We start from the raw sequence: 23950 nt of genomic DNA, 5'->3' as shown, positions 1-23950 counted from the left end.
GGTTGGGATTCTAGGCATGGCACCATCCCCACCGCCAGTCCAGAGCACCAACCCTGGCTGCAAGACCAGGGCTGGATTCTGCATGGCAGCCTCACCCACCGCAGGTCCAGAGCCACCACCCTCTGCAAACAGGCTGGATTTCTGGCATGCACCTCCCCACGCCAGGTGCCAGAGCACAACCTGCGTGGCAAAGACAGGGCATTTCCATTGGCAACCTCCCCCACCCAGTCCAGACACCACCTGGCTCAGACAGGCTGGGATTCTGGCATGGCAACTCCCCCACGCCGGTCCAGAGCACCACCCTGGCTGCAGAGGGCTGGGGATTTCCGGGCATTGGCACCTCCCCACGCGCAGGTCCAGAGCACCCACCCTGGACTTGGCAAGACTTGCACCTCCCCCACCGAGGTCCAGAGGCACCACCCTGGCCTGTCGCAAGACAGGGCTGCGGATATCTGCATGGCACGCTTTGGCACCTTTCGCCTCCATGGGCGCTGCTCTTGCTCTCTCTGGCTCTTCGCTTCATTGGGCCTCTTGCTCCTGGGCTCTTGCTCTTGGCTCTTGGCTCTTGGCTCTTGCTTCTTGGGTGCTGGCTCTTGGCTCTTGGCTCTTGGCTCTTGGCTCTCTGCTTCTGCTCTTGCTCTCTCTTGGCTCTTGCTGGGCTCTTGGCTTGGGTCTTGCGCCTTGGCTCTGGCTTGGGCTTCTTGCTTCTTGGCTCTGGCTGCTCTGGCTCTTGGCTCTTGGCTTGCTCTCCTGGGCTCTGCTCTTGGACTCTTGGTCTTGCCTTCTCTTGCTTGCTCTTGGCCTCTTGGCTCTACTCTGCTCTTGCTCTTGCTCTTGGCTCTTGGCTCTTGGCCTTGCTCTTGCTCTTGGCTCTTGCTTGGCTCTTGGCTCTTGGCTCTGCGCTTGCTTGCTCTTGGCTCTTGCTCTTGCTCTTAGGCTACTTGCTCTTGGCTCTTGGCTCTTGGCTCTTGGCTCTTGGCTCTTGTCTTGCTCTTGGCCTGGCCTTGGCTCTGGCTCTTGGCTCTTGCTCTTGGCTGTTGCTCTTGTCCTCTTGGCTCTTGGCTCTGCCTTGGGCTCTTGGCTCTTCTCTTGCTCTTGGCTACTTCGGCTCTTGGCTCTTGCGTCTTGGCTTGGGCTCTGGCTGGCCTTAGGCTCTTGGCTCTTGGCCTCTTAGACCTCTTCTGCTCTTGGCATCTTGGCTCTTGGCTCGTTGGCTCTTCTCTGCTCTTGCTCCTGGCGTTCGGCTCTGGCTCTGCTTGCTTGGGCCTCTTGCTCTTGGGCTGCTCTTGGCTCTTGGCTCTTGGGCCTTGGCTCTTGGCTCTTGCTCATTGGCTCTGGTGGGCTCTGGCTCTTGCTCTGGCTTCTTGGGCTCTTGCTCTTACTTGCTCTTGCTCGTTGGCTCTTGGCTCTTTGGCTCTTTTGGCTCCTTGCATATGGCTTTTCTTGGCTCGTTGGCTCTTGGGGCTCTTGGCTCTTTGGCTCTTGGCTCTGGCTCTTGGCTCTTGGCTCGTGGCGTGCCTTGGGCTCTTTGGCCTAACTTGGCATCTTGGCTCTTGGCTCTTGGCTTTTTCTTGCGTTTCAATTGCTCTTGGGCCTATTTGGCTACTATGGCTTATCTAGGCTCTTAGGCTCTTGGCTCTTGCTCCTTTGCTCTTGGCATCTTTGGCTCTTGGCTGGCACTTGGCTCTTGGACTCTTAGGCTCTTCGTTCTTAGGCTCTTGGCCTCTATAGGCATCCTTGGTGATGCTCTTGGCTTCTTGGCTCTTGGCAATCATATGGAGCTTGGCTATCTCGCCTGGGTGGCTCTTATCCGGCTCATATGAGCTCTTCGCGTCATACCGCCAGATGATGTAGAGCTATTGGAAGCTCTTAAGGCATACTTGAAGACTGTTGGACATCTTTGAAGATACTTGGCTCTTCGGAACCTCTAGGCGTTCTTGGCTCATATTGGCTGCTTGGGCTTTAGACTCTTGGCTTCTTGCTCTTCGGCTTCTTGTCGCTCTTTGGCTTGGGAGCTCTTTTTGAATCTGTCTTTTTGGCTCTTGGCTCGTTGGTCGCTCCTTCTTGCTCTTGGCTCTTGGTCCTCTTCGCATCTTCGCTCTTCGCTTCTTCGCTGGGTTCCGTGGCTTAGTCGAGTCCTCCGTTTTGGCTCTGTCGGCTGCGTCTTTGGCTTCTTGCGTGTCTCTCAGTTCCGTGTCTTTCTGTTGTCTTCGGCTCTTCGCTCTTCTACTGCTCTGATTCGTCTCTTCGCTGTCTTTCTCGTCTTCGCTCTTCGCTCTTCGCTTTCGCTCTTCGTACTCCTCTTTCTCCGCTCTTGGCGCTCTTTCAGAGCTACGTAAATGGTTCTCTGCTCTTACGCTCTTCGGCTCTTCCTGGGGCTTCTGTGCTCAGGTCTCGCTCTTCGCTAGCTTCGCTTTCTTGCTCTTGCGGCTTTGCGCCTTCTCTTACGCTCTTCTCTTCGGCTCTTCGCCACATACTCCAGCCTTGCTCACGTCGCTTCTCTCGCACTTACGCTCTTCGCTCTTCGCTCCTCTTCGCTCTTGCGCTCTTCGCTCTATCAGCTCTTGCGGCCTCGCTGATTCGCTGGCACCTCTTCGCTCTTCGCTTCTCTTCGCTCTATTCGCTCTTCGCTCTGCTCTTCGCTCTTCCTCTTCGCTCTCTTGCTTAGCGCTCTTTCTCGTCTCTCTTGTCTCTATTATCGCTCTTCGCCGTCGCTTCGCTCTCTCGCTCTCGCTTCGGCTCTTCGCCTTACTTGCTCTTCGCTCTTCGTCTCGCTCTTCGCTCTTTGCTCTATCGCTCTTCGCTCTTTCGCTTTCTATTCGTCTCTTCGCTTTCGTTCGCTCTCGCGCTTCGCTCTTTCTCTCTTTCTTCGCTTTCCTCTTCCTGCTTTTTATTCGCTCTCGCTTCGCTCTTCCTCTTTTTCGCTCTTCGCTCTCCTTCGCTCTCGCCTTTTTCGTCTCGCTTTCGACTCTTCGCTCTTCTCCGCTTCGCTCTTCGCTCTTCGCTATCTCGCCACTCTTCGCTGCGCTTCGCTCCTTCGCTCGCTTCGCTCTCGCTCTTCCGCTCTTCGCTCTCTGACTCTGTCGCTTCCTCTCCTTCGCTCTCGCTCGCTCGCTTCGCTCTTCCTCTTCCTCTCTTCGCTCTTCTCTGTGGTCTTTCGCTCTCTCTTCGCTCTCTTCCGTCTCGTCTCTTCGCTCTTCCTCTTCGCTCTTCCCTTTCGCTCTTTCGCTCTCGCTTCGACTCTTCCTCTTCGCTCTTCGCTCTTCCTCTTCGCTCTTCGTCTCGCTCTTCGCTCTTCGCTCTTCTCTCTGCTCTCGCTCTCGTCTTCGACTCTTCGTCTTCGCTCTTCGCTCGCTTCGCTCTTCGCTCTTCGCTCTTGCGCTCTTCGGCTCTTCGCTCTCGCTCTTCGCTCTTGGCTGTTAATTAATCACTTCTTATCATTCATCAATCAATCGATATCATCAACATCATCGTCAACATTATCACCAACTAATCAATATCATTATCACTAACCAATGAACATCATCCGAAATGAGTCAATCATTGAATCAACCAATATCATCAACATCATCATCAACTAATAAAATCGTCATCAACATCATCATCAACTAATCAACATCATTAACATCATCATCAATGAATCAACCAATACCATACCATCCATATCATTATCAACCAATCTTATCATCCATTCATCAATAATCAACTTCATGAATCACAACCAACATCATCAACTGATCAACCACTATCGTCATTATCATCAACAACTTAATCAACAGCATCAACCATCATCACTCAACTAATCAACATTTTCTAATCATCATCCAAAGAATTCAACTGATCAACCAACATCGTCTCATCATAACAATCTAATCAACATCATCAACATCATCATCAACTAATCAACATGTTTCTACATCAATTCATCAAAAGAATCAATTAGAAATCAAAACAAAAAATACAGTACAACTATACAAATCTTCACACGTATCTCATCAAGCAGTCAATACAACCTATCATTCACATCATCAACATTTATCATCAACTAATCAAACTAACAACATCATCATCAAAGAATCAAACCATCATCATCGACATCAACCATCATCATCAATCAATAGAATCAACCAACCAAACATTATCAATCATAACATCACCATCAACCAATCAACCATCAACCTCATCTTCATACCAATCCAACCAATTCAACATTCAACACCATTCAACCAACTGATAACCATCACGCCATATTCAGTCATCATCGCTCATCAATCAACCATCATCATCAATAAACCAATCAACCATCATCATCATCATCATCATCCGCCATCATCATCTCATCATCATCATTAATCAACCATCATTTATCAATCATCCATTCTTCAATCAAATTCAAATCTCATCATCATCATCAACCATCATTAACCGTTCATCATCATCCATCATTCTCCATTCTATTAACCATCCATCACCAATCATACCAATCATCAAGGTCATGGCAGATGGCAGATTGCAACATGTGTTGGACCTCTTTTTTTTTTATCAAATCGATCCACAATGTTTACATAACTTACATCAAAAACGCATACGAGATGACTGTAAACCGTAAATAGCATAATCAATGTTCATAATGACTTTTTCACTTCTCCGTCATTCAATTTGAGTTAGATAACTATTTCGGCAATAACACTCAAAATTCTTACTGACAGTATACTTCTCAGTTTCCACGCTAGGATGTCAAGTTTCTTATACTTGTTCTCGCGTCTTGTCTACTTGCTAATAAGAAGATTGGGATGACATCATGAGAACTAGTGTCCGATGACTACCAGTGGCCACACGGAAAAATTAGACAAAATCGAAGATAACACTTACAATTCCCGTCAGTCCGTGGTTCCCGATTACGATGCTTCTCGGTCCGGTGGCGCAACGGTTAGCGCCTGTCACCAACACAGGGAAGGTTGGCTGTCCTGGGTTCAGCTCTCGTCTCGGGCACGCTGTTCTTTCTCTGCACGTGACATCTGTTCACAGGGCTGGCTGCCTTGCCGTGAAAGTTGCTGGCACGGCGTAAAACACCAATCTCCCCCCCTCCCGATGCACGATGCTCTCACAAATCTCAGCGCCAAGAATGTTCTTCACCCACTCACTGTAGGCAGGTGCGCTGTCACACTAGCTATTACACTAACACGCCACTGCACACGTTCCCATGGAAACACCAATGCTGGTAGACACTTCCAGACTCTTTGGCCAGGACATTAGTGGAAACGTCGACAGGATGCTCGATTCCTCGGCGACCGACATGGGAAGAAACTCCAGGCCTACCCGGATCAGTTCGAGCTATCCACCCCTCCCTCGGTTGACAGTCACCCCTGGGTTGGGTCCGATGTAGGAAGAAGGCTCTCAGGCCCCTCCTGTAGTTAAGGATCGTGTCAGCGAGGTCCTCCTTAACCGTTCCTCCACATTAGAGCTAGTTCCTGTAAACTTAATTACTAATTGAGACTCTACCATTCACTGCTACTTTTAGTCTCCCTGAGTTGAACTCATCACCAACATTAGTTCCTCTAACTTAATGACTATGAGACTTCTACCATGTGTTCTCCCTCGCGTTATACTCATCACGTGATTTTCTTATTGAACGTTAAGATTTTTCTCATGAAGCAATTTAACAATACTTTTGCAGTGAAATCAGAATTTAGAATTCAGGACAAATATAAGACATATTTGCTTACCTCGTGACTGGCCAAGGAACTAAATGCACAGACTTCCCCCTGTCTGTATTACACCTGCACAGGTAGGACCAACCGTCTCGGCGGCAGCGTTGGGAATGTCACTCACTGTTCACTGAGCGAAAAACGTGGAGGTGAGCTGTCGTTACTAGTGTCACGTGTCATCAGTTTATGCTCCTGCACGGGGTTTACGAATTAGACCCTTTTTTTTCGTGTATTTTCACTTGGTGCACACACACTCGCACACACTCTCGAACTATGCTTACAAGGGAAATAACGCATTTCTCTGACACACATTATCCTTATCTTTTAATCATCTTGTAACTAGCACTTGTTTTGCTTTGTTTATTGTTTTACTCTTTTGTTCATTTTTGTATGTGAGCACACTTGTTAGTATCCCTGCAAGATGAAAAGCGTTTAAGGTACGTTGTCATTCCAAAATACAGATATAAACAATTAAATATTTTAAAACAGAAGACAAAATTTTAGTCTCTCACTGTTTTAAATGTTTTTATTTTAATTTTTCCGAATTTTTGTTATCTTTATCAAGATGCATCCTGAGGAAACTTTTGTTTACAAGTAAATCACACTGGAAAAGGAAGCATGCATGCACAAGTTGACTTTTTCTGTTCATTTATTCCTCCTAGTCTTTCCGTTTACATTCTGACGCTTTTCTGTTGAAAGATAAATTAAGTCACGTTTACACCAGATACAACGATGTCTTTAATTATAATAATTTATATTTTTGATATCGAGTCAGTTATTAGCAGTGATAGTGTGTGGGATAACCGTTACCGTCAACCCAGGTACTTAGTTGTAACACACACACACACAGAATAATAAATAGACAGAAACGGGAGATAGACGGACGATTGAAATAGACATTAAAATATTTCCGTTTCGCTGAAATCTTTATGAGGTTCACACAGCATAGTTTTCTTTCAATAGAAAACAAAAGGCGAAATCGGATTGGTTCACAAGTCCTTTATTTTCCAAGACATGAGTTGTAATATTGTGTCAAACAAAAATGATTTCGTCGTAAGACGTACACTCCCGAGCGACAGCCAAAAGAATGTTTAGGCATGCGGACTTAATCGTGTATCTTCAAAAAAAAATTTAAAAAAATAAATAAATAAAAATAATATGCTGGAAATAGCAGTAATGCAGCCTGTCTCTGGTTTATGCTCTTGGTGGTTCTAGGCTCCAATTGTCTCATTTTTGTAAAGCCTTAAAGTTTATATCTTGCTATTGTCACTTATATATCTGTCCTTTCTCTTCCTTAAATAGTAATAATCAGATTCGAAACAAAATAACCTTTGTGTGTGGAGGTGATTCTCACATGCGCTGAGCTATGACAAAACGAATAATGGCGTTAACACAGCAATTAACCATAAAACAATCAAACCAATTTTTGTGTAAAGTTTATACCAGTCTCTTTGATAACGATTTCAAAGGTCCACCTAAATTAAAATGTTGTTCAATTACTTAGTTAAGCTATTTAAGTAATACTCAATCTAATAACCTGAGCATTTTGTCTATGCGCTTAGACGCCACACTAAGCAACTCATTCAAACTGGCAGAGGATAAACTAATCAGAGGGACGTAAGACATAAAAAAAAAAGGTTTTGCTTGTTATCTCCCATTCTTCGTTTTGTACCTGATCCGCACTGAAATTTCACTTTTTTTCAAGATATTATTATAATCAGTCTTTAAAGAAGATAGAAGATCAATGTTTACTCCCTTAACTGAAATTGTTTTAATTTTAATCTCTCGGTCTGGTTTTTGTTTTCTTTAGCAAGATAATCAATACTCCTACAGAGATATGCTTTCAGTGATCTTCACTAATATAACCTACTTGTAGTTAATTTGTTTCGGTTGTTTTGCGCGAGTCAGAGGCCTCGTTTATTTACCGTTACTCCCGTCATCAGTTTTAGGCCTTTGTTAAAGTTATTTTGCATGTCACAATAAACTCTATGCAGCCCTTCATAGTGTTTAAAAGTTGTTGAATTAGCGCCAGAACAAATTCCATGGCTTCCAAAGTTTGAAGGGAAGGGTTCCTCTGAACTTCCATCCGTTACCATTCATGCATACAGACCTGATACATAGTATCATGTAGAGTTGTAGACAATGAAAGTAATATCGATTACAGTCACATGCCCAAATACTAAGTTCTAGAGGTGTGAAGATGATCAGTACTTGATGGATCATGAGCTAGTGGATCTGATCGAAGGCTAGTAGGGTAGGAGGGGACGCCATTCCCAGTGAGGTGAGATAAATCGCAAAGCCAGCTGCTTTGAGTTTACGCTGACTCATTTTCACTTGTCTCTTTCACAAAGAACCTTCTAAATTAAAATCATTAACATAAGTATTTTACAGTGCTAAGTATCTAAGTCAAACAGTTTAAACTGTCACACAAATAAAAGAAGTATTCATCCAGAACTTGGTTAATTAGGATCAGATACTTGTATATTGTGAATTTGTATATGGCATAATCAGAACTGCACACACTCTGCCTCATCCTGCTTTATTCATAACATTATAATTCTTCATTACACAAAGTAATTTTTTTCAGAATTTTTTATTAATTTAACAAAGTGTACTAAAGTTATTAGTCCAAAATTTTCACATACAAAATAATCATTGGTCACTAAATAAAAATATATACCATTTTTTAAAAAAATATTGTTTTGTGCATAGATACCCGGCCACACACACAAAATGTGAGCAAGAAAAAGAAAATTAAGTGAATACATTCCATAAACTTGTTCACCACAGTAAATCATAGTCTAAAATTGTGGTCAGTAACCTAAAACATGCTTTGTTTTCTTTAGGATTTATCAGCTTCCACAGTATTAAGTTAAAGATACATGTAAGGCTACTGTTTTTCGCGAGATCCAACCCATGAACCTTCAAGAAGTAGTGAGTAACAATGAAGCAAAGGACTATCTCTGTATTTCGTATATGAGGAGGATCTACTTTGAAATGGTTGTTATATCCCTAGAGGCTATCTGTGATAAACATTCTGATCAAACAGGTTCGTGGTTGTTTTTTTGGGCTTACTTTTCTATACTACTTTTAGTCAATGGAAATTCTTGTAAATAGTATCACAATGCAAATTTATTAGTAAATACTTAGCTCTTCCACTTGGCATCAACTCCCAAGATGGTGACTTTGCTACAGCTGGTAGTCAAACACTATACAAACTAAAAGCCTTATCTATATACAGTATAGATATAAAACCTGTACTAAATGATCTTTTAGGAAGCACAGAACTGATTCCACTGGCGTGGTGTGGTTTCAGACAAAATTATTGTGAACACAAAGGACACATACAAGCAGAACTGATAACAATAATATTAACAGTCTAGAAAAAGAATCATCCACTGGTTAAGAAATAAAACGGAGCAAAACAAACTAGTACATATTGCATATGTCACTCATCGAACAAAATCTTGAATATTTCTTATCAAAGTTAGAATTTTTTATAGAATGTATTCAACAACGTATCTGCCATAAATATATAATATATTGTAAATACTCTTTAACAAAGCTTAAAACACTCCGTATTTTCTTAAGCTGCCAAGCAACCAATTTGATTTAAAGCCCCTTCAAATGAAAAAGAGCCTTTAACATTCTGAACAAATGAATATTATTTGTGAAGTTAATATAATATTATAAACAATAATAAAAAATATGAACAATATTTGCATGAATCACACCTAAATATCAAGAGAAAAAACAAGATATCTCATTCAATAGACAATAAACCACCTGTTAGCTTACTTAGCTGGAGTAGTTTCCATAACCTGACAGAATGTAAGGTCAAAATGTGGTATAGCTATTTTCAGAAGTGCTCACAAGGAAAAGTCTGTCCCAAAGCAGTTTAATACTTAGAATAGCTTCATATTCACAGCCAAAATAATGGTTAACAAAATCTGAGCATATCGAGGCCTACTATTGCAACACAATTCATGGAAGAATAGTTGGCTTAGACCAGTCAAAGGTATATGTAAAGGTGCTTCCTGCATTTTGAGGTTTGAAGCTGATGAAAGGTGGAGCTGGAAGGGCATTTGCAATGGAATAAATCGTGCCCTTTTTGAACTCGAAGGGAGATTCTCGCCAAGCATAGCGGATTCCGATAATGTACTTTTCTGAACTGCAGACTGTCCCATTCAAAACAACAGCAACAGAAGTGCTGGAGATAACTGGAGCCTCGGTCCATCCAGGGTCTTGGTACTTGCACGAGCCTAAGGGATTGTTAGAACAGCAAACCTGAAATAAAGTAGATGTTAGGTTAGGTCCAGGATAACACACTTGCAATTATATTGGATGTTAATATGGTGTCAGTTTTCATAGTTTATCTTAAATATATCCATGTTGTTGATTGCTCATATCAGAAAGAATATTCATCATTATTTCTAAATATTCACCACAGGTTGCTTGGAATCGCTTATTGTCAGCCTAGCTACATCTCCAGCTATGATATGGCCTTAGCTGCAGGCACAGGGTAAAACACACCAACCAACCAACTATATCTCCATGATAGAGCAAATATCGCAAAGAAAGTGTCAGCTATACACCTCAAATCCCTCATTGTTGGCTATCTGAAGCTGCCATTCACTGCCATAGTTAAGAGTAACAGAGCCTCCACTCTGGGAAACTGCTGCAGGGAGTGGTCCATTGTAGACACCAGAGGTCTTATTGTAAGCAACTGCCAGACCTGACAGGAGCAGACGATAGGCCACATCCTGCTTGTCACGAGGATGAATGCTAATACAGCAAAACAAATTAGTCTTCAGTGTTACAGTGACCAAAGATCTTAATAAGCATATATATTATAATAATAATAAACATATTTATACAGAACTTTTCTCTACTATGGAACATACTCAATGCGTTGTACATAAATAAAAACAAATGACAATGTAATAAAGAGTAAAAGCATATACAGACTGTATGTGCACCACTAGCAAGAGAAAAAAAAACCAACAAATAAAGTACACAGAATAATAAGAACATATACATGAACATATATACTTCACAGTTGCTAATAACACCTATGTCCTTTCATAGTCTTGCATCTAACTTCAGTCTAGTGTTTTACCTGCCATCAGGTGAGTCAAAGTCTGGCAAGTCAAGGGCTACTGCCATGAAGACATTTTTCATCCGCGAATTTGGCACATAGCCATAGTCGGCTGTCTGGTGCCAGCGCACATCAGGAAAGCCAACCCGAATGTCCTGACTTACTGGATTGTTTGGTGCCAGCTGGACAAGCATGAAAAATGTCTTGCCTGACAATATTTTATTTGCAAATGTGAAATTTCAAACATAAAATTCTTATGCTAATAGTTTACCAAAGTTTTAATAATATGCTGCTTTCTTGTGAAATAAGTGACTTACTGCCTTTTAATAATATAATAATCATAATAACCTTATAATAATCACTCCTAGAAATCAAGCAGTAAATGGCAGTGTTAAAATACATCCTGCACAAAAAGAAAGAACATTTATTTACGGTCCATACTACTAACCTGTACAAAACCAAATGGAAAACCAGGGTCAGTCTGGCCAGACTGTGCACTAAACTTTGCCCGCCAGTCATCAATCATAGCAGGAAAAGTACAATTGTACATATGCATCTTGGGCTCAGCAGAGTCTGCCTCACCTATATGAATTACATACACAAATCATGTGCACAAACATACAGGCATATTTATATAGATGCAAAACCAAAAAAAAAAAACCACACACACAATTTTTAATGCAATGCAGATACTTTAAACTGCCAGTTTCCGTAATTTAAACGTGCTGAAATTACCTTGATACCAAATGGCGCCATAGATGGTCATTTTCAGCAAAGGGTTAACCATGGCATTCCACAGCTGAGATAGGTCATATGGGCCTTCTAATGGTGTGTATTTTCTCTTGGGCTTTGCATGGCTTGAAAGAAATATGGCAGATAACAAGCAGCTCTGAGATAAACTGCAGCAGATCTTTTAGAAACTTTTTAATAAGTATGATTGTAACTTTAATTCAAATTCTTTCCTGACAGTTCTGAATCTTTGAAACACATTTTAGATTCTTCATGTGGTTAAGATGAATATGCTAACAAATGTGTCTAAAATTTGCACAAATTATGCAGATCAAAATTTTTTACTGATATTAATCTGTATTAATCTTCACCTTGTGACAAAACAATTATTAGAAAACCTATTCATTTGGGTATGCTGTTCATTATCTGCTCTTTAACGACAACAAGAAACTGAAGGCAGATTTACGCCCTGTAATTACAAAGTTTCTTGACATAATTGAATCTGCTCAAGATGAAAAAGTGACACTGAAATGCTGCACATTAACCAGCAGATAGGTTCTGTAGCTGTGTGTTTAGTGTGCTTGACTTTAGAGGATAAGGTCATGGGTTTGAAATTCACTGAAGCTAATGATAGCATGTTTCTCTTTGTCTACCTAAGCAGTAAAAGGGGTGCTAGGTTTATCAGGCTAGGAAAAGGTTGGACACTCTTTCAGTTCACTAGTACTGCAATCATTAGGGCATACAGCCTTGACCTTCACCTCTTACATTTAATAGGCTTACAACAAATATGGATAAGTAGTGCTCTATTTAGCAGACACAAGTAATTTTGCCTTGACTGACTTAAAGAATAAGCCCAAGAAATTTTCCTGTACCTTACAGAATGGCTGTCAAAGCGTAATCCACACTTGGCTAATGCATCAGGTGAAGACCATGCTTCCACAGGTGTTCCTCCCCAGTTGGTGTCAATTAAACCAATAGGATATCCAAGCTCTTCAAACAGTAGTTTACCATACAACCAGCAAACAGCAGAAAAATGAGTCCAAGGTCCTTGTCCTACTGTGGCTAAAAACGTAAAATTTAACAAAAAACATAATATTTTTATTCAGTTCACTACCTCAGCCACATCATTCCAGAAATGCCTAAATGCGTATTCTCAACCAAAGACAGGATGCTTTAAGTGAATGTTTCCTGCTTTGTTAAGCTTCAGATTTAAAAAAAAAAAAATCAGTTTGTGAAGCTTAATACATAAAAAGTATTTATGTCTAAGAACTTAGGATTGTTTCTAAATGTGACTTGAAACAATTACCTATTAACATAAAAAAACACTTTCAGCATATGTCTCTTACTGCTGTTTGGGAGAGACCACTGCTCTTCAACTTTTGCTAAGTCTGTCAAAGGAGTGGGTGAGTATGTCTCGGCCACAGTGAAAAGTCGGATGGCTGTATATTTACTTGAAGCTGCCAGTTCTTCTGATGCATTAAATATCTGTAATAAATTTTTATAGAGAGATCAAGTACTTAGACATTTTTGCTGATAGGTTTGCACACAAAAAAAATCTTTCTTAAAAATACAAAGTTAGTTAGGCCTGCATAAACATAAAACTTATCATACATAAACTATATGAAGCTATATATAATTAACAGCTAAAAATATCTGGCATAATATCATTGCACTTCTTGGACAGTTTAAATGTGCGCTCCTACCTCCTTCACTTATTCAAATCAAACATTCATCACATGAACAACTTCTATCTCCATTACCTGGTATGTTGTGAACTGCATATTAGACTGGCCAGAGCAGATCCACACATCACCAAACAAGACATCAGTGATGGAAATTACCGTTGACTCTGAGAACACATTAATGGTATAGGGCCCACCTGCTGGAATGGGATCTAGCGTTATAGACCATATGCCTTCATCTGCAGTTGGACCAGGGTTTACAACAGCAGAATAAACCTTCTCCATGCCATGAACCTAATTTGCAAATTAAGAAAAGGAGCTCACCTTACTATATGAAATGTGTCAGCATTGCAGAATAATTAACCAGTGTGTGTTTATGCATGAGTGTGTACATATATATGTGCATATTTTGTAAGGATATTAACTGATATATATTTAGAAGATGTCAGTAAAATATAAACTACTGAATAATATATTGAATTTGTTATCATATATCATAAAATGTAAAGGAAATATGTGTAAACAGAGCATGTCCATAAGTTATTTAAATTACTTCAAATAAAACAGAAATAAAACAGAAGAAGAGACAGATTTTAAAAATCTTTGCATGAAAACCATCATATGTTTTTAGAAAGCATCATTCAAAGAAAGTGTGCTTGAGATCTATAGTCACCAAACCCACTTATTCTTAATTTAAACTGCTGCATTCAATGTAATTGGAACAGTTTATGGCCAGCAGAGTTGGAATAATGACATAGTAAAATACAACTACTGAAATGAACGAAGTGAACATTCCATTAATTTCAGAATTAGCTTATTGAACAATAAGTGTCATAGAAAACCCATTTAACAAATGAAATGACACCACTTTGTCAAATATTCCATTTCTACCTTAACAATAAGACGGTAACCAGCATCAGGATAATAGCCCCAGATTACTGCTTTCTGGGGGGCCTGTTGCAGGACCATGTGATCATTATAATAGGACGCAAAAGCAAATCGTCCTGCTGTTATGCTTTGCTTCGAGATTTCCATCTAAATCGTTGTGATGATCTGAGCACAATTTTGATTAAAAATAATTATTACTTCATTATTACATAGAAAGAAAATCGCTAAACTAAAGCCTTAGTAATCCTAAAAATCTTTATATTTTTTCCAGTCACAGACCTAAAATGTAAAAGGCTATTTGTATATGAAGTTATATATATACTTATATATATATAAGTACCTACAGTAAACAAAATGCTAAAATTTTCTCAATATACTTCCTTGTAAGAAATTCTTCTAATGTAATCTACATGAATCAGAACAAACAGCCATTGATTAGCCTTATACTGATATCCTTGGACATCTTTATGAGCGTGCGTGTTTTTTTATAACTTGTAATCATCATTATTCGCTTGACGTCCGTGTTATCAAAACAAATTTCACCATGTTTAACAGTAGATCCTTTAAATCTATATAGTCTAAAGAAATAAGTTTTCTCACTTATTCTGTTGTCATTTTGTTGCATGAAGACGACATTCTGACTTGAAGCAGTGTGGAAAATTAGAAGAAGAACGACCCTCCTATAGACATCATGGTTCAACTATATCTTCCGCAGCAATAACCCTTGTACTCGATAGTGTCCCTTGATGCGAATGTTTTCCAGTAATTTGCTACCATATAAAGAAATCACAAGCTTGGAAATTCACATAATAAATAAAACGAATACGCTTTTATTCTACGACAACATAATCGCTTTATAATGTCTTTGTGATATTGCCTTAAAATGTTGTGAAGTCCTTTTTATTTTCGTTTGTCGCGAGAGTGCTCTTTCTTTAATCTGTCTAGTCACATCCACATGACTTGATTAATAATTGTAGTTTACAGATTTGAAAGAGTTGACTGTATTTTCATCAAATACTGACGTTCTGTTTATCAACTGGATATAAACATGAGTATGAAACAAAGCAATTTATTTTCAACAGATTTATAGCTGTTTATCAAATAATGCTGATAATGCGAAACGTGTTACTGTTCTTGCTGCTAATTGTACCTGTGTACGCTCCCTTGCCCACCTGATTTATCTGGGAAGATTAGATATGGTCCATGGGTAGGCTCCACCTTATTCATGCCGTGCTTTCCGCACGGCGAACGTCATATCAGTTCATCACTCTACCTTTACAATCGAGGCCCCATAATAATAATTATGCGCCTGCACGCACACGCAATGGAGTCAACCTATTAAGTATTTTTGAAAAAGATGTGCTTAATTATAAGGTATTTTAGCCAGTTCCATTTGTCGATGTATGCTAAAAGTACATTATCAGGGAATTCCAGACTATGCATGGGTCCAAATACTACAAAAGCACACTTAATTGTCGAAGTGGAAAGGGAGAACATACGAAGTCTGAGCAGAAATTATATAGGTACGTGTCCTGAGATTTCAGCTACCGTGATACATGTTTTCACAAGTACTGGCGGTGAAGTAGATAGGAAATCCAAATACTAAAATCCACGGAGTTACATAGCTATATAACACCGCGCTGAAAACAAAGGGAGCCCACTTTGCACTCTGTACGTGGAAGCTATAGTAAAGTTTCCGAATAGCATGTATGTAGTTGAGGAAGCGCATGACAAGTTCAACGAGGGCAGCATGTAAGATATATATATATATATTTGTCTTCATGGAATGCTTATTTTGTGAAACACCCTGTGACAGAAGAATAATACAAATTCCTCTAACCTCACCCTGGCTGATGGACGCTTGCACGTTTTTTTTTGTTTGCCGCGTATATGGGCCTTTTCGTAATGAGGTGCGCGAAATAAACATGTTAGGAATGTGCACGGTCCTTGCTATCAGCATGACGGACACCACACACCTCCTCTGCAGATTGACGAAGTTTACAGTCTGTCCTGAATATTTCCTTCAGAGGAGGATCAGCCTATATTTCCAAAATGTGCCTAAATTGAGGCAGGCGCAAACGTGAGCGCGGTTACAGCTAGGCATCTAATGATAAAAGTGTAAGCTTGACAGCGTCACACGCGAGATCGAGCGGGTCCACTGTAAAGTTAGATGAAATTATCAAAAAGACAACCAAGTTATAACTAACTAGTATGTAACGTACATAGTCAACTATAATTTCTTCACTCGTGCCTGAAATATACTGAACAACGAGTTTTACAGGAACTACTTAGGGGACATATCCTCTATATCTGTCTATTCTATGTCTTTGGGGACATCCTGAGTTGCAGCTAATGTGGTGCAGGCTCGCCAGTCGGGTCTAGTTTGTGCCCCTTCCAGAAGGTCACCTAACTGGCAGCCTGTCCACTCCTTGATGTTGCTATTCATCTCCATAGTGTCCTTTACAGGATATACCCTGAAAGCAGCAGTTTATAAGTCAAGTATGGTGTGGAGAAATATATGGGTGTGTGAATTACAAATAGTCTGAACAGTTTTAAGGGATATTACCACAGTGATGTTTGTTAAACCCTGCATGCATTTGACGTTTATTTAGTTTGTTGCTTGTTTATTTTAGTTCACATTAGTTTATTCTGGGGATGAGTATAACATTCTCCTTATGCTTTCCTTGCCGAGAGAAAGTAGACTGCAAGGGCAGCTTTGAGCAGTTATTTAAAGGCCAGGTATCACCACAAATTGTACCCTTTGTCTACATATAGTTTCTTTAAGCTATAAGCAAAAGATACTTTTCTTGCGTCGATGAATTTTCTGCTAGATACACTTTACAAACATCGGTAACGAACTCTTCGTGCGCTCGAGCCTTCACTATTTACTCGCCATTTTCTGTAACCACCAGCACGAAACAGACGACGCGTGACTGGCACCAACAATTTTAAAAGCTTGTCTGTCGTGGATCATAGAACTGAGCCCGTAGACCCCTGTATAATATTTCTGTTGACCTTTTATCTCTCAATTAATTTTACCCTAGAGGGCCACTAAAGTAGTTAACAGTTTTACCCAATACTGTGTAAATACGGGCCCCAGGTCCCCTAGACTATGGTCATAGACACATACACAACCTACAAACACAAGTAAATGTTGTTGATTTATTTTATTATTTTGATTGTTGTGGAAATTTTAATACGATCGTCGAAATTTAACTGAAGAACAGCAACACCTAAAATAAGTTTGCCGTTTTCTAATAGAAGCTGTTGTGACTGTGTTGTTGTTTTTTTTCTTTGGGGGACGTAAGGGATGATGCGTATGTGTGTGCGAACGTGAGTGCGCGTACAGCGAGGTAACTGAATTTGATCAAGTTTTCAAAAGGTAAGAGCAAGAGAAATTTAAAGATGTCAAAAGCGCCAAAATCTACAATTACAAATGTAAACAACGCGTCAGCGCTGGATTGGTGGATGGGTTGGGGTGAGGAACTGTCGATTTTAGGGCAGAATCGTGGGCTTGGACCAGTCAAAGACGTAATTGAAGACGTTGCCAGCGCTTTCCGGTTTGAAGCTGATGAAGGGCGGGGCCGGGAGGTCAAAGGCCACGGTGTATACCGCGGCGTTCTTGAAGTCGAAAGGCGACTCGCGCCACGCGTAACGTATCCCGATGACGTAAGTGCCCGAGCTGCAGCCAGTGGCATCTAGGGCTACGGCGGAGACCGTGCTAGAGAGGATAGGGGCGGCCACCCAGCCGGCATCCAGGTATGCGCAGGTACCAGTGACGTTTTTTGAACAGCAAAGCTGAAGAAAAAAGAAAGTTACACATGTCACCAGTTTCCAGAGTCTTTGTGATAGATTGACAATCTTATGCAGTATAGTGATGATTTGGCGAAAATTCTTAGTCTAAGGTTCGTTCTGAAGTAAAAGCTGATCAGTCACAAAGTCTTTTTAATTGTAATCTAGGTTTCTGTTCTTTTTTGTTTCCCACAACATACTATCATCATCATCATCCACACACAAAATAACAAAGCTGAGCGCTAAAAATTTGTCACACCACCTCAAATCCCAGAGAGCTGGAAACACGGAGCACCCACAGGCCCCCGTAATCCAGGGTGATGATGTCTAACTCCTGTGTCACCTGCATGGGGAGTGGTCCACTGGTGACAGCCGGGCCCCTGCTGTAGGCCACACTAAGAGCCGAGAGAAGCAGGCGCTTGGCCACGTCCTGCTTATCACGTGGGTGGATGCTATTCGAGAATATTCAGAACCTTGTCAGCAGCTTACTAAACAAGACACCCTAAAGTCTAAAGCCTTATTTTTGTAGGTAGCCAGAATAAGATTGTGATAGTAAACTAATTCTGATCCCCTTTCTTTTGTGAGAGATCAATACTGGATCTTATTGATGAGGTATGGGTGGCTGTGTACCACGAGACGTAACGATGTTAATATGTTTTCTTGATGCATTGCTTATCTTAGAAATACAAGAGACAAGCACTTCTACGCCATTCTTGCAGGTTGGCCGGCAGACATGGATGCGAGGATGGAACTCCACAATTCGACCAGCCGGGGAACAACACGTATACCATACCTGCCGTAGGTGGAGTTGAAGTCAGGCAGGTCGATGGCTACCGACATGAAGACGTTGGGCATACGGGGGTTGGGCACGTAGCCGTAGTCTGCCGTCTGGTGCCAGCGGATGTCCGGAAACCCGACTCTGACGTCTGACGACCTGTCTGGTGCCAGCTGCGCACCGAGACATGGCACCGTACGCATGCGCAAACACACACAAGCGACGAAGAGTTACAAGACATCACTTCGTTTAGGCAAAAGAACAATGAGACTTACAGACCGCAGCATCACACTCTTATCTGTGTTAGCAATTAAGGTGAAATTAGAAAATTAAGAAATAATTACCGTAGTTCACAAGTCAACCAAACCACAGAAGACAGAAGTGCAGAAACAGCCTATTTTTAAACTAGTAGAATAGTAGGCAAAGCAATAAAGACAAAAATAATAACGGAATGGCATGTCATTGTAGGTAAATGTCAAAATTTCAGACTTCAAACTAATAAATTACATTTACTTCTTTCGAGGATGGGAATTGGTGTCTTACGCCGAACCAGCAACTAAGGCTATATCACGGCAAGGCAGCCAGCCCTGTAAACAGATGCCACATGCAGAGAAAGAGACGAGACGAGAACTGAACCTCGGACAACCAGCTTCATTGTATTGGGACAAGAGCTGTTGCCAGCGGGGCAGCCCTATTTCTTCCAAACACTTCTTGTGCGACTAAAAGGTAGAATCAAAGTCCCTTAGGCAGTGGAGTGTTGTCCATCATGTCGTTGCTTGCTGTCACTGCTAATTTATTGTTTATGTAATTATGTTATTTTTTTAATAGACTAACATTTAGTAAAATTAGAAGTCCTCGGTTTGCTGTTCACCCGGACCCGTGACTTAAATCTTCCCCTGAGTATATGCGTAAGAGCGGCAGGGTCTGTCTTAGATACGGTAGACCACTTGCAGACCAGCAAACCTAGAGTTTGTAAGGCATGGGATCTTTTGTCTTTAACTTTTACAGTGAGGTGTCGTGCGATACGACAACGGAGTTAGAGGGCCAAAACTATTTGATTCGCTCGCCTGCACAAAGCCGAAAGGAAAGATGGGGCTCGTGCCGGACTGTTCGCTGAATTTGGCTCTCCAGTCGTCGATCATCGCCGGGAAAGTGCAGTTGTAATGAGGCATCGTCGGCTTATCGGAGTCAGATTCACCTGCCGAAAGATGTTTGCAGCTTCAGTTTCACCTGCCAAACGGCGTCTACAGACCTGAAAGCGCGCGACACCTATCGCTTATACACACGCGATATATATATATTCTCTGCTCCTGTCATCAAGTAAAAAGCACCGTAATAATGCAAGTTATTTCTTTATTCGTTAATATATGTTAGGTTTTCATTAAAACACCAGATTCCGAAATAGACCAAGAGCCAAGTACCTTGGTACCAGATGGCGCCAAAGATGGTCATCTTTAACAAGGGATAAACCATGGAGTTCCAAAGGACAGATGGGTCTCTAGGTCCTACAGAGCTGTTAATGCTGTGACAACATAAATAGCAGCACATGCACGGGAGCACGTAGTTTAAAGTATTAATTTTAATAGTTGAACATCACATACAGATACAATATTTGTGAATCTAACACAATAAAATTATGACCTTTTTTGGAACATACACTTAAGCAATCCTGCAAACCCACTGTTTTTTGTAGTAAATATTATACCTTGACTTTAGTATTCTCTTTAAAATCTGCCTACATCATATTTAAGAATTTTTAAGGTTAAAACACCTTTTGAGTTTACCGAGAAACCAGGTGCGATAGGCTCATTAATATTTATCCACCTTGTAGGTAAGCTGTCTTGGCTAACTCCGCATGCTGCCAATGCATCAGGGGAGGACCATGCCTCTATAGGTGTTCCTCCCCAGGTGGTGTCGATCAAGCCAATCGGGTACTGAAGTTCTTCATAAAGTAATTTACCAAACAGCCAGCAGACAGCCGAGAAGTAGGTGAAATTCCCTCCCCCTAATGTAGCTGAAAAGAGAATGGCCAAAAGATGTCCATTAACTTCGACAACTTGACGACGACGACGACGACGACGACGACGACCACCACCACCACCACCACCACCACCACCACCACCACCACCACCACCACCACCACCACACCACCACAACAACCACCAACACAACAAAAAAAAAATAAAAATAAACATCATCCAAGCGATTTCTTTGTGCTTGTGACTTTTGATAAATTTCCAGCAGCTTTGAGTTTAACTTCATGCCCGACTCGAATAAGCCTGGAGTAATTATCAAGTTCTTGCGACTTGTCGTACCATGTGAAATAAGCATCCTATCTTACCGTTGTTGGGCATGGACCAGGTTTCCCAGACATGCATGAAGTCCACAAGCGGACTAGCCGAAAGCTGCATGGCCACCGTGAACAGACGAATTTGTGTGTAGTTGACGGAGGCCGCAAGCTCCTCTGACGCATTAAGCATCTACAACATTTGTCACACAGAAATTATTATATCAGTTAACTAGTCTATAAATTTTGTGAAAGCCAACATCTATGAGCGCTGTTCGGGTCATTCTTGTGACATAATGTTTAAAATTATGGTGCGATACACCACAGAACGCTGACATTTGATTATGCTAGTATTTCAATGATCAGGTACATCATCTGTTTGTTTAAATAGCGAAGTAAGCAAATATCACGTATAAACGGTTTTTTTTTTGGCGGGGGGATGCGGGGTGTCATTTGTACGGATTTAAAACTCGCCAGTTATGTGGCAATAATGTGGATGGTAGTGCTAATGAAATATTAAAATAAAAGTACAGTTAGTTCCTCAAGTATTTCGATCTTGTGTACTCCTTCCCTTTAAAGAGAATATCTAAACCCGTCTTAAATATGCCGATTAATTCAAAATTGTATTTCGTGTGGATGCTGTAATACAAGCGCTAATAAAATCTATACATGGAATGAGTTGAATAAGCTTTCGATTTGTTAAAAACCTAAACCATCCACAAATGCCGTTCATGTTATAAATGGGTACTTTTACATTTGGAAATAAGGTAAGATTGTTCATGCAGTCTAATTCTTTAGAGTCTGAAAAGAAGCCGGAAAGCTGAGACGATACTCCGAAACATAAGCCGAGGGAGCTTCTCGATTTTAACCTAGCGTAAAAAAAGTGGAAGATAAGTAGACAAAGGGAGATAAGTACTGATAAGTCACAATAAATGCTTGACCTTGTGACCTTATGGTAGCGGGCTTGCTGACTGAAAGAACCTTGGCAACCGTATAATGTTCGTTTCGGGACATAAAATGGGAACGATCATAATGAATGACAGAATTTTTCTCTTGAAAAGTATATCATACCAACCATTTTCTTTTTCACTTTTTCTTTTCTCTCTCCGTTTACCTGCTTTCTCCCCATTTAATATACCTTAATTTCTATCTTCTTAGGGCTCGCGCACACACACAAAAGCGCGCACGTACACACACACACACACACACACACACACACACACACACACACACACACACACACACACACACACACACACACACACACACACACACACACACACACACACACACACACAAAAGCACGCACGCACAAACACACACACACACACACACACAAAAGCACGCACATACAAATGCATACACTTCTACGAACGCATGCACGCATGCACAAACACACCCACAAAAGCACTCACGCACAAACACACACACTTCCACACACAAGCACGCATTCACAAACACCATGTTATTATAAATTACATTCATTTTTTAAATGCACACACATCTGTTTGCAACGATCCGTTACCTGAGACACGGTAAACTGCATGTTGGACTGTCCTGAACAGACCCACACGTCACCGAACATGACGTCAGAGAGGGAAATTGTTCCCCCGGAGGTAATAGCAAATACTGTGTAGGGCCCTCCAGCTGGGACGGGATCTAGTGTCACAGACCATATCCCTTCGTCAGGTGTCGGACCAGGTTCCACGTAAGAAGAGAACAACATGCTTCCAACCTGCACATAAAGTGTGGAGAACCATTAAAGTCCATTTTGAGTAAATCGCACGCTAGCCGAGATTTCATGAGACGTGATCAAGTATCACATGGATTAATCTCATAAAGCCGTTATATTTTAATTAGTCCTTGCTCTATTTTGCTAGTAATCGTAAAACTATATGGTGAACGTTTTAGGCATACTGTCTGTGGACTATTACTGTTTTTCTCGATTTGTGTGTGTGTAAAGGTGGCAAAGTATGTACGTTGAGTTATCTCACAAGACATTTATGTCGCCTGTTTATATCTTACCTCCACCACGACACGGTAGCCAACTACTGGGTGATATCCCCAGATGACAGCCCGCTGAGGGGCCTGCTGCAGGACCATGTGGTCGTTGTAGTAGGAGGCAAAGGCAAAACGTCCCTGACCTTGTTTTTCTCCGACTTGGTCATCAGGACTCTGCTGCTGTCTGAAAGACACTGGCTGTTATCAATATATGTATGGCTTTAAATGAAAATTTCATTAAGTTGTGTGCATAAGAACATCAACATTGTTTACATAACAGCCGTCTTCGTTTATCGTCCCGCCTATTAAGGCTTTCTCTTCCTGAAGTATGTGACTCCTGTTTATCAAACCTTTTGTAATGCAACGCAAGCGAATGGACGAAATACAACGAATTTTTGTTTGTTGACAAAATCATACACAAGAAGAAGCAGGGACTGGAGTAGGTGGGAGGCATCTGCAGTCAACGAAACACATATAGGGATAAAACCAAAAACAAATATAGGTAGAGGAACTATGATATGTTTAAACTAAAGCACGTCTGCGTATACATTTGCTCGATCCACAGTAACTATTTAACAACATAACATAATATCAGCAAAAATACTGTTTTCTTACTAAAATCGCCCTTCGCATCCTTGGTAAGCGAAATGTGCACAATCAAAAGAAGAGCAAGTCCTTCTTTGAGACCCATTCTGACGCGGATAAGACGGCACCCCGGACACGAAGCTGGGAACGAGCTTGTTGATGTTGTAGGTTTGAAGTTTTATCTTCCCTTGCTCCAAAGAACCACCTGGAACAGCAATTTAAATCCCGGTAACTCTACTAGTCATATCTGTTCGAACAAGAGTGTACGTTGAATTGAAAGATGCAGCTGACCTAACAGATGAAATCCAGAAAATTTGACCCCATCTCTACCTTCCATCGTTGAGGAACGCTTCGGGTTCGCCTGCTATAGCTATAGTGTGCATTGTTCTTATCGTTTGTTATCTG

At 41.2% G+C, this 23950-nt stretch overlaps 3 protein-coding genes across 3 annotated transcripts; all 3 read right to left on the bottom strand.

The window, feature by feature from the left end:
• Positions 1 to 857: 857 nt before the first annotated feature.
• On the bottom strand, positions 858 to 3669 carry LOC112566005 (vicilin-like seed storage protein At2g18540; the record flags this gene model as incomplete). The annotated part of the gene is given in 5 exon segments (XM_025241925.1): positions 858 to 926; positions 1881 to 2322; positions 2358 to 2451; positions 3080 to 3308; positions 3658 to 3669. Coding segments are annotated over 5 exon segments (846 nt in total), but the record flags the coding sequence as incomplete, so codon positions are not given.
• Positions 3670 to 8282: 4613 nt separating this feature from the next.
• Positions 8283 to 14920, bottom strand: LOC112566650 (sialate O-acetylesterase-like). The gene is made up of 10 exons (XM_025242938.1): positions 14706 to 14920; positions 14109 to 14270; positions 13296 to 13511; positions 12882 to 13020; positions 12408 to 12597; positions 11542 to 11663; positions 11255 to 11388; positions 10828 to 10988; positions 10304 to 10493; positions 8283 to 9995 (listed from the first exon to the last, which is right to left on the bottom strand). The coding sequence occupies exons 2-10, from the start codon at positions 14250 to 14252 to the stop codon at positions 9693 to 9695; spliced, it is 1599 nt and encodes a 532-aa protein (XP_025098723.1). The 5' UTR covers positions 14253 to 14270; positions 14706 to 14920; the 3' UTR covers positions 8283 to 9692.
• A 2337-nt stretch (positions 14921 to 17257) lies between these two features.
• LOC112567260 (sialate O-acetylesterase-like) lies at positions 17258 to 23929 on the bottom strand. The gene is made up of 10 exons (XM_025243881.1): positions 23576 to 23929; positions 22985 to 23144; positions 22485 to 22694; positions 21014 to 21152; positions 20497 to 20686; positions 20094 to 20194; positions 19740 to 19870; positions 18691 to 18845; positions 18160 to 18349; positions 17258 to 17903 (listed from the first exon to the last, which is right to left on the bottom strand). The coding sequence occupies exons 2-10, from the start codon at positions 23060 to 23062 to the stop codon at positions 17601 to 17603; spliced, it is 1497 nt and encodes a 498-aa protein (XP_025099666.1). The 5' UTR covers positions 23063 to 23144; positions 23576 to 23929; the 3' UTR covers positions 17258 to 17600.
• Between the last annotated feature and the right edge of the window lie 21 nt (positions 23930 to 23950).

The sequence above is a fragment of the Pomacea canaliculata genome, linkage group LG6 (genome assembly GCF_003073045.1).
Source record: "Pomacea canaliculata isolate SZHN2017 linkage group LG6, ASM307304v1, whole genome shotgun sequence".
NCBI lineage: Eukaryota > Metazoa > Mollusca > Gastropoda > Architaenioglossa > Ampullariidae > Pomacea > Pomacea canaliculata.
The sequence above is the reverse complement of the archived record's forward strand: the minus strand, read 5'-3'. Positions and strand labels throughout refer to the sequence as shown.

Coding starts and splice junctions, on each gene's coding strand:
- LOC112566650 (XM_025242938.1), bottom strand. CDS start 14,252: ATGGAAATCTCGAAGCAAAGCATAACAGCAGGACGATTTGCTTTTGCG. Junction 13,512..14,108: donor GTTACCGTCTTATTGTTAAG/GTAGAAATGGAA, acceptor TTTGCAAATTAG/GTTCATGGCATGGAGAAGGT. Junction 10,494..10,827: donor TTTGACTCACCTGATGGCAG/GTAAAACACTAG, acceptor TTGCTGTATTAG/CATTCATCCTCGTGACAAGC.
- LOC112567260 (XM_025243881.1), bottom strand. CDS start 23,062: ATGGTCCTGCAGCAGGCCCCTCAGCGGGCTGTCATCTGGGGATATCAC. Junction 18,350..18,690: donor TTCAACTCCACCTACGGCAG/GTATGGTATACG, acceptor ATTCTCGAATAG/CATCCACCCACGTGATAAGC. Junction 17,904..18,159: donor CCAGCTCTCTGGGATTTGAG/GTGGTGTGACAA, acceptor TTTTTTCTTCAG/CTTTGCTGTTCAAAAAACGT.